This window comes from Gymnogyps californianus, chromosome 2 (assembly GCF_018139145.2).
Source record: "Gymnogyps californianus isolate 813 chromosome 2, ASM1813914v2, whole genome shotgun sequence".
In the NCBI taxonomy this organism is placed as follows: domain Eukaryota; kingdom Metazoa; phylum Chordata; class Aves; order Accipitriformes; family Cathartidae; genus Gymnogyps; species Gymnogyps californianus.
In genome coordinates, this window is record NC_059472.1 from 119,056,771 (window position 1) to 119,071,464 (window position 14,694).

General features: G+C 44.0%; 1 protein-coding gene across 1 annotated transcript in view; it reads left to right on the forward strand.

Moving 5' to 3' along the window:
• The first annotated feature begins 4,240 nt into the window (after positions 1-4,240).
• The window catches only part of TMC2 (transmembrane channel like 2), a 35,998-nt gene continuing 25,544 nt past the window's right edge, over positions 4,241-14,694 (forward strand). The window contains exons 1-8 of the mRNA XM_050892434.1: positions 4,241-4,286; positions 4,600-4,647; positions 6,673-7,006; positions 7,759-7,911; positions 10,088-10,178; positions 11,102-11,183; positions 11,480-11,586; positions 13,355-13,453. Of these exons, the coding sequence (XP_050748391.1) occupies positions 4,241-4,286; positions 4,600-4,647; positions 6,673-7,006; positions 7,759-7,911; positions 10,088-10,178; positions 11,102-11,183; positions 11,480-11,586; positions 13,355-13,453 (960 nt within the window). The remainder of the gene's footprint in view (positions 4,287-4,599; positions 4,648-6,672; positions 7,007-7,758; positions 7,912-10,087; positions 10,179-11,101; positions 11,184-11,479; positions 11,587-13,354; positions 13,454-14,694) is intronic.

Below are 14,694 nucleotides of genomic sequence, written 5' to 3' on the forward strand. Positions count from 1 at the left end.
ATGTCTGTCTCAGATATATCATTAAAGTTGGTTCTGGCAATTTGCAAGTTTTAGGCACTCACCAAAATATCCACTCACAGGTCAGGTATTATTGTTATTACTGAAAACCTTCTCAAGTAAAGATTACTTATAGATGAGATGAATATTGAATAAATGTAATCCATGGATTAATTAGCTAAAGCCCTATGTTAATCAGAAAGCAAGAAAAGGAGAAACACTAGCTCATTAAGCATTTAGAAGCATGTTGTATGTGCTTCCAGGATTCAGTTACCCTTTCTCCATAACACAACTGCTTTTTATTTAACACTTGGAGGTGTGTGAGACGTCCAATGTCCTCATATGTTAAAACTCAAAATTGTCAAATTATATAGAGTTAGTCACCAACATGAGGAAAAACAAACTAAATAGTATAGGACAAGAAAATTAGTGCTACAACTCCATAAATTGCTCACACTCTGTGTACAAAGTCTGACATTTACATAAATAATAGCTGGATTCGTGGTTGTGCATTACTTATTCATATCTTGTGTTGAATAACTCAGAGGTAAAAGACTAATCCATTAATCCCCCCCAATCCATAATCCTAAGAAATCATAAACCTTGCAAGACACTTTATCCTCTTAGGAAAATCAGGCTCATAAGCTGAGGAGGGCAGCGTGCTTGGTGCTGAAGAATGGCAGCATTTCCCCATTGTACAGCTATGCAAGCTCAGGTCAGCCCTTCACAGAGCTATTTTGGATCTGTCATCTGTTTGATGCGCGCACACACACACACACACGGGAAGTCCTCGTGTGCAACCTCTCTGACAGCACAGGAGATGTCTCGTTGCTCTCCCAGGCCTGCCATGCTTGGGGCTTGTTGCAACGTTTTTGTATATATGTTTCCTTTAATGAAGCACCTTCTACCATCAAAGAAAGATGCATGTCAAAAGGACATGAAATGAAGTACATTTTTCTTACTTCAGATACAGCATTTTGTAGAATAGCCCACCTTAAGTTTTTCTCCCCATGAATAATTCGATGTTGTGTACGAAAACTATATCTTTTTTCTTCAAACTTTCTTTTTTTGACCAACACTCTTCAATGTCCATGAACTACGAGCGCAGTATCACACAGACAAAAACAGCACAGAGGTACAGCGAGATCTCCACCAGCCTGATTCTGGGGGGAAATTACAGATCTCTAAGCACTTACCAAAAAACCAAGGCAAATAAGGCTGGCAAGTCTGTGGTTTGGCCTAACCATGCTGCACTTTTTCTTGGCCTCAGCTTGCATGACACCACTTTGTTGCACTGAACCCCGCTCCTGGAGGCTTCCCAGGGTCACCTGCCCAGCCTGTTTTCTGCATCGCACCCTCTGGCACTGCCTGGTCTGCCTCAAAAATGAGGTTGGCTCTGCCTCTCCGCCCGAGGACATGTGCCGCGAGGGACAAAGACCCCAAAGTTTCTCATCATGCTTGTGTGGCTGCACATCCACCACAGGTGGACCACTGCTTCTGGAGGAGGAAGACAGCATCAGCTGGGGTGGGTTATTTATTTTTTCTTCAGGCTCTAAGGCAAAGGGAACAGCAGATCATATGCAAAGGGGTCTGTTGTACCACAGGTTGAGTCTGAAAGGTAATGTAGAGATTTCTCCTTAAGGGTAAGTGCTTGAGCAGCCACTTTAATAGCCCTCTTCATTAGGAAATAATTGTTAGCCATTATGCACCTCCCTCCCCTCCATGGGATGGAGTCCAGTGAAGTTGGAAGTGTGAAAGATAATGATCCCTACCTATGCAAGGGTAAAATGCTGCCACCCAGCCTGTAAGAGTGCAGTTTTGTCACAGTCGATCTTACTACATTTGACAGTGTAGGTATGGGGGGGGGGGCAAAGCAACATCCATACAGAGCTTACTCCAAATATGTTCAGCCACTGAACAACCATACCGATGTGTTGCCTCACGAGCACTGTACAAAACAGCTACCATTCCTGCTCTGTCCTGTACACCGGGACCCCTCAGCTATCACCCCCTCCTATGGTGCAGCGTGATCTCATCGCCCCGTGTGGCAAGGGGTGCCCAGGGCCCCTGTGACTGCCACGACAACATCACACCTTGCCACCACTGCTGTAAACAGCTTATAAAATCAAAGGACAGGCGTTTTGACTCAGAGCAGGGGACAGAGGTATTACCCAGCCACACTTTTTGGTAGTAAAATGAATTTGCAGTCCCCATTGTTTTTCAAAATCATGTGCTCAATACCTATGGGTATGCCAAGTGGCATAAGCAGGTCTGGAGCCTGCAGCTGCTTCAGCTCCAGTGCAGATGATGGGTGAATTACTGACCATGCAGTGGGGTAGAAACCAGGATACTCAACTCTGGCAATGAGATGCTCACCTGAGCATACCCTGAGCATGCAAAAAGCATCTGAGTATGCCTTGGTGGAGAAGAAGGGTGCCATGAGGCAGAAGCAGTGCCAGCACCGAGCACAGCATTGTGGGGGTGTGATGGGCATCCACACCCTTTTTACCTCTTACCACCTGATTCTCCAGAAACCTGGCTTTCATTTAACAAGGAAAATGAAGTCCCTAGATCCTTTGTTTGGGAAAGAGATGCTTAGGGCTGAGGCTTAAGGCAACTGAAGTAGCCTGCAGAAAATCCATTCCAGTAGCCTCCAGCAACTGCAAATTTCTCCATTTTGCCTGGAGCAGTATTAATGCAATGACCTAGTGATCCCATTTGGAACAACTTTGCAATCTACCACATCGATACATAGGGTTATAGGTGAAACTTTTTAAGTGGGAAGACCTTCAAAAACCGCTACCGCTGTCTTCAGCACCAGTCAGACCCACTGGTGTGGGGAACACAGTGAAAATGCCCTGTGTGACGAACTTGTACGGTTAGAGTTGTTAATAATGTATGGGCATATACCATACATTATGTATTTAGCTCAGGTGAGCTGAGCTAAAGTCAAAGCCAGATCAAACAATCCATGGGATTGGACTTAAAATACTTGAAAGGTGCCTTTGGACCAAAATACTGCAAGAAAAAGCAGCAGAGAGTCTCCTGTTCAGGCTGGCACTTCCTTGGGTGCTGCACCTGACCCAGAGCAGGAGTCATCTGCAAGAGTTGCTGGTGGCAGCAGTCTCCAGTTGATCTCCACAACATTCCTCTCTTTTGGGAGGGAAGGGGGGAATTAACACTCTTCCTGCCAACACTTGTGTGTACTGTCACCACGCCAGGTCCCCCAAGGGACACCTGCGCGAGCCGGGGGTCCGCAGCAGATTTCAGAGACAGCGTGAGGGTAAGCTTTCCTCTTGGGAAACTGTTCCTGCGCAATCCACATGCCTGCAGGAGAAACCCTGCGCTGGGGATGCACCAGCTCTCCGAGGAAGCTACAACTGGGGCAGATGCTGCAGGTTTTACACCAGGGAATGCTCAGACAAACCTATTCTTGGCCCATCAAAAGACTGCAAGCTGCAGTGTGCAATACAATACTTTGCAGTACCAAAGGACCTTCTGAATGAGGGTCTCACATTAATTAATTAAGCCTCAGAGCACCTAGAAGGAAAATCTATCCTATTTTACCAGCAAGTGCAATGAGTATGCAAAGGTCACACAGAATAGAGGAGCAAAGGAAAGAGAGATCCCAGTGTCCTGACTCCTGACTCCTTGCTGCATCTATTTGCTCATGAGTCCCCTACGAAGGACACGCATGGAGGACAAAAGGTCACCCACAGCCATGCCCCGAGGGGCACCGACTGAGAGGTTTAATAAGGTGCAGGAGAATGACTAACAGGGTTACACAGATTGACGCAGGTCAGTAAAGAATATGGCATTAAGAAAATTGATCCTTTCAAAGCCTCCAGCCCCATGCTTATGTCAGAACCAGACGTGACTTGTGTCTGTGTTTCATACGATACCACCAAGTATCCACCAAAGGGCTTTCCTTCATGTTTAAATAATGAAATGCAATGTAATGCCAACAGGTGCTTTTTTCACAGGGAGAAGGGAGCAGAAGTGAAAGCGTTTGGGTGGGCTGAGGCAGAGCCCGGGTCTTCCCTGCCTCTCCCACCCCTCCCTGCTCTCCCCTGCCCACATGGCTTGCAAGCAAGAGGTCACCGACGGCTGGACGTGCCCGTCTGTCTGCAATGCCAAGGAGACAAGCACATGGGCACTGGAAGAGAGAGTAACCCGTATATGACTGGGGTGTGCGAGCGCAGCATAGCAGCTACGGTGTCTGTGCGAAAGACAGGAGGCTGTCATGGGGAAGAAAAAGAAATGTGCTTTACAGGTCATCATGGAAGATGGTTGGTATCACTATGAGATCATTTCAGTTTGGATGCTGCCAACTACTTGACAAAATGTCTTGGGACTTTCCAAGCATACCATTTTGCATCTCTCAAAGATCATGAAATTTCAGTTTGCTCATGCAGGGAACTTTTGTCAATCTGCCAAACTAAAGTAAATACTTAGAGCATCACTGTAGGAAAAGAATATAATGTATAATCAATAAGGGACGTTCTGCCAAGCTCAGCTGGCACTTAAGGGCTAGTTGTATAAAGCATCACATGTGTAAATCCCAGCAACAAATGCAATTACTCTTTGTTCTTTGTCTTGCAGCTGGAATAGAGATTGATGGACAAGTGGAAAGTGACACAGAGAGTGAAGGTAATGTAGAGATTAAAAAATGCAGTCTTGTTTGAAATACAAGAGTGATACCTTTTCTTTTTCTCTCTGGCTTGTGACTTGCTCTACAACAGGAACTGCTTCATGAGCTGCTTGTAAGCAAGCAGATTTTTCCCTTGAGGTTTGACTTATAATAGTGATATGTAAACCACCGTTCTTAAGCAGTCTGCCCCCTTTCATCTACCGTCCTAGAGTAGGAGGCTGTCAGAGTCAATGTCCCTTGGCAGTCATCCCTAGTAAACCAGGCATTGCAGTAAAGCACCACCCTACGCAGGGCTGGGACTGCTTTGCACCGCACCGAGGTCCTGCTTGCCCTTCCTGTAATGCTTGCTTAGACCCTAACACACTGGTATCTTGATTAATCACGGCCACGAGAAGATAAAAATGAAAATGGATTGGAGGCAGACTGATGGCTGTGAGGAAAATCAGGAAGAGCCAGTGACGGGATTAAAAACAGCTTTAACCCTGTATGTATAGTAAATCAAAGAGAAATAGCTAAGTGGTAGGATTATAACACTAAATAGAGATAGCTAAGAGGTAAGATCATAACAGCACCGGATAGGTGATATGAATGTAGATGCTACTGCAAAAATGGTTCATAACTGTGTCTGTATGATCCATAAAATATGAAAAAGTAGTTAGCAAATGAGTGGGATTTTTTTTAAAAATCATATCCACCTTTTCCATACAGGCAAACAAGGCAATAAGATGAAAGTAACAAATGAATGCTCTACATTTAACCTAATATTTGATAGATTGCAAATGAAAACCGTGATAGTTGGCTGCCCAAAATGAACATTTTTCCAAAGAGGGTAGGTGGTCCTTTGACCTAGATCACTAACTGAAATTCAGCTGAGATGGACCATTACATAGTAACTGAAACCTACCTAATGGCTCCTCAGAAATGAGTTGAAAGCTCCTTCTCATTCCCAGTGACAAGTGTGACAACCACCACCTACTAATTTTTTACCACTAGCAAGCAAAAACTATTTGCTTGTTACTAATTTCTAACTTTTCACCAAAACAAAAATGCAAATACTCGAATTCTTTTTGCTTCTATTTTCCTCGCCTTTTAGGCTGCTCATTTTTCACTCTGGATCCCATTCCAGCACAATTTCCTTCTTCCATTACAATTTCTCCAACCCTGGGGAAAAAAATCAATGCCAAAATTACAAATTTATTTGTTTGTTTGTTTGTTTGAACACTTTATTTTCATCAGCCAGAAATTTTGGAAAATTAGAAGCAAAAAGACTCTGGAAAACTTACTATTGATTTTAATGTACTTGGTGGTAAAAGGGATGGAGAGGCTTGGGGTTTTTTGAATGTTTTTTTCCCCTTGCCATAATATTCTGCAATTAAATCATGCTCCATTTCAATCCTTCAAACTGGAAGCACTTCTGACTTCTGGACAAAAGAGGTTTTTAGCTTGCAATGCCAGTAAGAATGAAACGTGCATTAAAGACTATCTGGGGTTTTTCTTCGCTGGATATAGACCTTCCTATATAAAAGAAAACTCAGAGAAACAAAACCAGGTGCTGCCTAAGCTGTACCTTTTCTCTCTATAAATAGAAGACCTCCATTCCCAGCCTTGAAAAGTAAACATCTTTCAAGGACATTGCACCAACAAGCAAACTACATACTGTATACCTAACTGCATTCTCTGTTTCCATTGCTCTGGTGTGTTTACAGGTCGGGAAGATATCTGTCTGTGCTCTCTGATGGATGGGCTTTTGCATTTGTAACTAATTTCCCATTTTCTTATGGTCAAATACAAGTCACTGATGTGCTAAAATGAGCCATACTCTCTTAAATGGGAGTTGCATAACTGAAGAGTTGGACGTGGTTCTTGGATGGGGCATAACGCAAAGCCCACCGAGGCCAATGGGCATCTGCTCATTGACTTTACTAGGGTTTGCATCAGGCATCCTGGCCACCTGTGCTTTTCTGATGAATCCTTATTTTGCCAGCATGGATTTCCCCAAAGTACTTGTTTTTTATCCCTTGCAGAAGATGAAGTAAAGGGCAAGACACCTAAGAAACAGCCCCTCAGGGAAACAGGCAGAGCAAGCAGACTTGAAAGGAAAAAGCAAGAGAAAGACAAAGAAGAAGATGAGAGCAAAGAAGACGACAGTTGTAGCCAACAAAACAGAGCTTCTAGGAGAAAAAACTACCAAAGAAAAAACAGCGATGGAAAAAAGGCAGGAGGGGATGGAAGCCAGGGGAGAGAGAGAGGCAAAAAGGCTCCTAGCAAAGATCAAAAGGAGTCAGAAAACAAAGAAAAGAAAACAAACAAGAAAGGAAAGGAGGGGGAGAACAAACAGAAGAAAGACAGGAAAAACAGGTAATTAATCCCTGAGTATGGTGCCTTGTGTCAGACTGGCAGCGGTATCGACGTGCCAGTGGTGTATGGGTCAGAACTGCAAAACCAAGAGACTGCGAATAAGTTACTGCTCTCCCAAAAGAGATACAGCAATGGAAAAGAGTAGTGTAAAATGCCACACAACCAAACTGTTTCCAGGGTCTTCTGTCATTACCGTTTCTCAGCCAGGATCAGATCCATGCATGTAGTGGAGTCCTAGCGCCTACAGCTGGGGGTAGAAAAGCACTCTTAAACAAGACAGCTTGAGCGACTCAGATCTGGGCACATTTTTTTGGTTGGTCTATGGAAACATTCAGGTTAAAATGGATCTCTCATGTTTTCAAGTCTCTTCCTCCTCCAAATCTTGCTTGTCCCAACCCTCTGCTGCTCCCCATATCTTCCATTTCCTTCTGAAGGTGTGAAAAACATTTCTCCAGAGCCAGCTGTAGCCCTAGGCAATGCTTCTGCAGCTGAAGCGTGGTCCAAAGCACGTGTCGGGCGAGTTATGGTGGGGTGCGATTGCCTCTTCATTGTCCTGGCTGGAAGCAGCCTTGCCCTGAGCGCGAAGGGGCTGCGCTGGCGTTGCACCTAGCCAGGGGACGGTGAGGCACTGTGCCCACATCAGAGTGGGATCCCCCGGGGGCCAGCGGCACTGTGCCCATCTCAGGCAAGACCTTCCCTCTAACTCCTGCGAGTTTTTCTATTTTGTGCCCTTTATTTTGTGTTTCTCCCAGTACTTCTTCTGCTTCTTCCAACTCATCCGACGAGGAGTCGCTGTCAGAGGAAGAGCTTGCAATGCTGATGGAGCAGGTGGAGCAAAAGAAAAAACTGATTTCCACCATGAGGAACAAGCCCTGGAGGATGGTGAAGAAGCTTTCAGTGCTCAGGTACCCATCACACCAGGAACCCACACCCCCGGGGTCTTTGCTGACTGTCAGATGCACTTTGCCTTTCCTAGAAATTGCATATTTGCTGCTGCTACTGTAACACCCCAGTCTCAGAAAAAGCGGCCGGCAGAGCCTGGCCAGCCTGTCTGGGTTTAAATGATCAGAGTTAAAATGTGGAATTTGATTGTCAGCCTCTGTAACCAAAGAACGGACAAGGTGCAAATCTGTTCAACTGATACCCATGGCCAGGTCATTCTACCCTTGTATTTAAAACCAAATGACTCACTACTGTCAGGCTACTTGTTAAAGCAAACTCTGTGCCCTGGTTTGCTTATTCATGCCCATTGTCAGACAGAAATCAGAGCAGCAAAGTGCCATGTTACTTCACACTCCTGATACGGGGCTGCTTGGAAAAAATGCTGTATTATTTGCAGAGGTTTATGAAACAAAGATAATATTGCCACCCAGCCCACGCTGAATGTGGGAATAACTCAGGCAGCTGCAGAGACCCCTTAGTGCAGGGCAATGGGGGGCAGTGGGGCAGGGCAGACCAGGGAAATCAAAACCCACAGGTCAACAGGGAATGGCTCATAATAAACCATTCCCATGTCAAGGCAATGACTCAAATCCCAGCTCTATCGGTTAAAAATCCTCTGAAACCCCTTTCTACCAGGAGAGCTTTCAAAATAGCATTGCAAGGCATGCACAGCCCCACGGGGAGTGGTGATGCCCACCCCTCCGTGTTTGCCAAGAGGCTGTTCAGAGCTGCAGTGACCAGGCTGTGAAGGCTGGCAGTCACCATGTGTCTCTGCTTCTCTCTTCTACATCCTGAAGGCCAAGACCTGCTCCATCTTCCATTAAGATCAGGTGCCTTGAACACTGCCAATTATTTCTAAAAATCTGGGTAAAGATCTATACAGGGAAACTCTATTAAAGCAGCTTTTCTATCTCACAGGCATGCTACGAGCCTGAGCTCATTACAAATAAAATCTTATGACCCTAAAAGTCCGAAGTTCTGCAAGAAAAGAAAAAAAAGCAAAGCAGTATTATTTCTGACATATTTTCCCTTTGCTGTAGGATTCTGGTTAAAATTCTGCCTAGGATCATGTTTGATAACATACCTCCATCCTTTCATCTTATCCCTGAACCATGACAATCATTACCAACCGCTAATGAACCTAAACAAAATTGTTGCATTGCTTGTGCAGGGGTCTCCAGAAAGGCTCTTAGAGTGCTGTACGTTCCCTAGTTATTTTGGCTGCACAAACTCAACCCAGAGACAAGAAATGATCAGCCCATTGCATAGATGAGGAATGTGAAACACAAAGAGAGTGAAACAATATGTTCAAGACTTAGAAATCTCACTTTAGGTTTGCAAATAAAGTCGCAGGTGATTTTCCCAAGGTTATGGGCTGAACTAGCCAACTATTTCTACCAAGTAGAAGTCCATCTTTCCCACAGGCTTAGGATTGCAAAGGACCTCCCAACTCCTGAAATTTAATCTTTTCTCATGATGTATTAGCAACACCAATATACGATATAATTTTATTCACAAACTCAGCATACTCTAACAGCATCTACCTAGGTTCTTTTCTCTGTATTTCCCTTAGAAATCCTATTCTAAAACAAATTTCAATTTGCAACTTGATTTTACTCCTGACTAGTGTGCACTCATTTCTCTGGTGCCGAGATTATCCTGTTGGCCCAATTGCACATCTCTGATATTTATCCAGGGAGGTGTTCATGGAGGGAAATTCTGCATCCTCTTGGAGTTTGTTTCACTAGACAATGTTACTTTCTTCTTGACCAATGCACCAGGAGAGAGAAGTTATAGCAGGCATGCCAGGGTGGGAGAGCTCTGGAGCAAGAGGAACAGGCAGGCTTTTGGTCTACACCCAGGGAGAAGTGTGGAACAAGGTTTGGGACACATCTCTGCATGAACATGAGTGCTCTGCAGACCTGTTAGCTAGCCCCAGGTGGGCGTGCGAGCTCTACATGCCACAGCAACACCACCAGCAGATAGCAGTCAGAACTTCAGATGCAGCGTGGGGTGTGGAGAGAGACCAAACCCCCACCTTCGCACAAGCACGGCTGCTTTCCCACCGATGCAGGCAGAGGTGAAAAGCTAAAGACCCCTTCGCTGTTTCAATAACCTGCTTGTTTATTTTCCAATTAGGGAGGCACAAGCTTTTGTAGAGAAGTTTGAAGGAGCTCTGGGAAAAGGGAAGGGCAAAAAGTTGTACGCGTATAAGATGATGATGGCAAAGGTAAGTGCTGCAATGATGTCAGGGAAGAGCTTGGATACCTGGTTATGTATTCAGCACATTTTTTGAAGAGTTTATTAACCTGTATTTGGCAAAAGAGACACCAGGAAATCAGAATAAAATTTCCTGCTGGCATTCAAAAAAATACTAGCCAGCTTCAAATCTATGACTATTACAGAAAGAACAAGGGGAAATTTCCCCCCCACCTGAATCTCATTACGACCTTCCCTGAAGCAAGGGAGGGTTTGCAGGAGCAGGGAAAACCATAGCTTTCTGGTTGCAATCTCCAAAACCTTGATCTGTGAGACAAGGTACCCGTAACGGGAAGAGAGGCCATGCCAAACTCTCACACTGCTCCATGGACTCCTGTAAAATTTCATCTTCCCCAGTAATGAAGAGATAACAGGGAGAATGATGACTGTGTTTTAAGACTGAAGTTAGTAGCCAAGTTGCATGTTGTCATGGAGATTACATTGAGAAACGAAAAACGGAGCCAGGCCTGGGATGATGAAATCAATGGGAGTTTAGCCACTGGTCTGATGAGGAAGGATTCAAGCTCAGTATTTTATCAAATTAAATTTCGTTTTAAATAGAGTTGGTTCTGCATCAATTCTTTCAGTCCAGAGCTAGGTGTGAATTTTCCACCCCTATATAATATGGTAAACTCATAGCACAATTGCAGCTTTCCAAAAGCCTGGGAAGGTTAAAACTCAGATAATGAATGTGAACACTTGGGGGTAGGGGGCTTTTGGATGGAAGGTGGTTTCTGAAATAGTCTAAAAGATCAGACCCAGACCAGAGTTTTTGCTTTGGACTTTACACCCACTCCTAGCAATGCTACCAAACCCTGACATTAGAAAGCCCTGCAGACGAAGCAGCCTCCCTCTTCGCACCTCTCTGCTCACTGCAATGTTGTCTTGTTTCAGAAATGGGTGAAATTTAAGAGAGACTTTGACAATTTTAAAACCCAGTGCATACCCTGGGAGATGAAGATAAAAGAAGTGGAGAGTAAGTGGAAGTTGCTGTGCGGTGGCAGTGAGACATTTTGTAAGACAGCTTTGCCTTCATCCAAACAATGCTGCAGCTCCCTGGTCCCCAGTCTCCGCTCGCCCTGGGCACCAGTGCCAAACAAGGAGCATGCACCCTGGTCAGCTCCGGGCTTTGCTGTCTCCATCAGCAGTGGGGACTGTCGGGAGGGTCTTGGGCAACACGCTGGAGACACCTGAGGGTAAAGGGGTCCAGGTCTTGCTGAGGACAGTTTAACCCTCCTAAACTCCTAACCATGAAGTGTCTCCTGGTTTAAGGTCACTTTGGCTCCTCAGTCGCTTCCTACTTCATATTTCTGCGGTGGATGTATGGAGTAAATCTTGTCCTTTTTGGGTTAATATTTGGACTGGTTATAATTCCAGAGGTAAGTGCTTAATTCTCCTTTCAGTAATATCTTGCCTGTTGCTTAACATGAACATGAGATTGATAGCACAAACAAGTGTCTTATAACAGGCAGTGCTTTAGAAAAATGAAATGTATAAGGACAATTATTTACAAAGAACAACTTACAAGGCTGTTACTGACACAGGAGCAAAAGTCGGATTGAAATCAGGAGACCTAAAATGCTATCAAAGATCCTGCCCATCCAGCAGCTAAAACAGGAGCTCAAAAACGTAATTTAAGGCTAGTTTTACATTCTGACTAAAGTGAAAAACATGACCTGTGAATCCTAGGTACAAGCTCAGGTCCGTAAGAGCCATAAGAAATGGACTGTGCTCTGAAAGTGATTAAGAAAACCCCCCTTTTGGGCCCTCCGAGGGGCACAGCCCTGGGGTGGCAGCCACAGCACAGCCCCACAGGAGGAGCTGTCAAGGGAAGGAATGAACAATTCAAGCAATTACCCAGCACTTTGCCAACTAACATTTGTTTGGGAAACATCCCTTTTCTGTACTTCTAATTCAGATGATTCACAAGGAAGAGTTTTATTTTTAGTTTTTCTGTTTCTTGCTGTTCTTTGAGAATGAAAAGGATCTCATAGCCAAATTTATATGATCGTTTCTTGAAGAATTTTTTAATGTAGCCATTACAGCTCTGGCTAAATTACTCAGTGCAGTCTTTAAAGACTGTGCAATCTGCAGACAGTGGGATTTCTTCTGTTCAATGCAGATTTTTATGAAGCAAAAATGCAGCACAGAGTCTCTCCTGAGGACCGTGCTTTTGTTCTCCTTAATGTGGTTGCTCACACTATGGAAAGTAGAAGCTCTGTTTCCTCCCAAGATGAAGAGACATAACCATTAGCACTGAACAATACAAATACATTTTGTTAGGAACTATGCATATGGTAGAAGACTAAACAGCTTTCGTCTTTAACGTATGCATACTGTTACTCATTGCCTACTGAGCTGTTACGATATGGAGAGTAGCTGGGCAATAAACATTTAGTCATAAATGATTTTGAAATTAATTAGATAGCCCTAAAAAATAAGTGATAGATTATATGCTAGCACCTTTCCAGGCTATGAATGCTAATGAGATATTTTGGTATAGGCACCAGTCAGAGTCTGCTTGCAAATATATTATTAACTCTCCATAGCCCTTGACGTTCTCTGTCTGGACTTCAATAGCTGCTGGACTTACTGCAAGACCTGTTTTGCATGGTGCCATCAGGAGAGGCTGTGCCATGAAAACTGTTCTTTGCATCATTTTGTCATACACTTTTTGCCCAAACCTAACTGCCCTTCACCTCACCTTGAGATCATTTTTCAATTCAGGATTATATAATACAAAATATACTGCAAGCTTGAACCAGTGCTCCTGACTTCTCTCAAAGGAGGAGTCCTGCATAAATAGATAAAGCTAATCCCTTTATTGCGTTAGACCCATGAAGTTCAAGGAAAGAACTTCTTGCTAAACTAAAGACATTTAAACTGGAGCTGTTCATTGAGGGATACAGTTCCTTGGCAAAATACTTCCTGTACAATGGATGTTACCAGGGAAAGGGAAGTCCTCTGGTTATTTGGGTGATATTAATTCTAAATATCTTAAACTGCTGTTCTGGTATTAAGAAATAAAATATATATTAAGATCAACAAAAAGGAAAACCAACCAAAAGGGACTTGTTAAGAAAAAAACTGCAAAAACTGTATAGTGTGTTATACTATACATGCATCACTGTTATTAATGTTCACCAGATCCTGATGGGAATGCCATATGGGAGCATGCCAAGGAAAACTGTACCTCGGGCTGAACAAGCAACAGCTATGGATTTTTCAGTTCTTTGGGATTTTGAGGTAAGCATAGGAGCGTTAATCATAAGAGATCAGTTGAATACCTCCTAAAGCCCTTCAGAAGTTAGTGGTGCTACATGGATGAATTTGTTCCAAGATAAACCAGCAATGCACCGATTTCTTCCAGACGATGAAGACACCTGCTGCCACGAAATCTTTGTGGATCTCCAGAGATTTCTGGCCAAAACAGCATGTGCACATGCAGGCACCTGCATATGGATTTGAACCACTTCCATATACAAATGTGTTGGCTGGCATATGTCACGTGTGTGTATACACACAAACACACACAGACATATACTTCTTGGGTTTGCAGGAACAAACCAGATGCGCTTTTATTCCAAAGGGGACACATCACATCCCAACACGGCTGGCTAACATCAGCTGAAATGTGTGTGCCTGGGGTCAATGAGGTGCAACAGGACAAAGTAAAATCCACTAAGGCCAGTGGAGTTATACTGTTCCACATTCAAGGAATTTAAAGCAGATTTAGGAACCCCATGTCCTTTTATCTACACAGTATTTTTATTCATGAAGCACAAGAAGCCAAAGTTAGGTTTTTCTATAAGCATTAGTAGAAGCAGGTGACTATGTAAACTGCCCAGTGATGACCTTGGTGCAACTCACTTAAACCACATTCACAGAGTTGCCTTGTGAACTCAGGCAAAAAAAAGATCCTTTTTCAGAGGGAAAAAAAACCCCAATAAATACATTTCTGCTGTATTTTAAATCTACATAGAACAATCTATAGAAATCTATATCATCATCTCACATGCATAATGTAGAATTTTATTCTGAAAAAAACAAAGACTTTTGCATGCCCAAGAGCCGTTTTATTTCCAACTAGAAAGGCAGCCAGCATGTAGGTGAAACGCAAGAGCTGCTCCAAACCAGGCAGCCTAGAAGGTGAGTTCAAGCTGTGGACCCCCTTCAGCGGGCAGGGAGCACCTTGCCATACCACTGAACTTGCTCATAGCTTTGGGAAGGGGATTGCTCCCCACGTCCCTGACGTCCCTGACATCCCTGTTCCCCTGAAATATTTATATGAGCCTGAAGCTGGAACCAAAGTTTAGGACTCGCACCCAAAAGGAAGGTCCGAGTTTCCAGCCACCCGCGAGTGCTTGGCTGCAACCCCAACTCACACCCCCACCCAGTTACTCTTTGCTGTTGAAGATTTAGGCCAAAGGGATTAGGTGTTTTTAGGGGACGGCCCAAACAAGAAAAAGATGTGTGCAGGGGGTGAA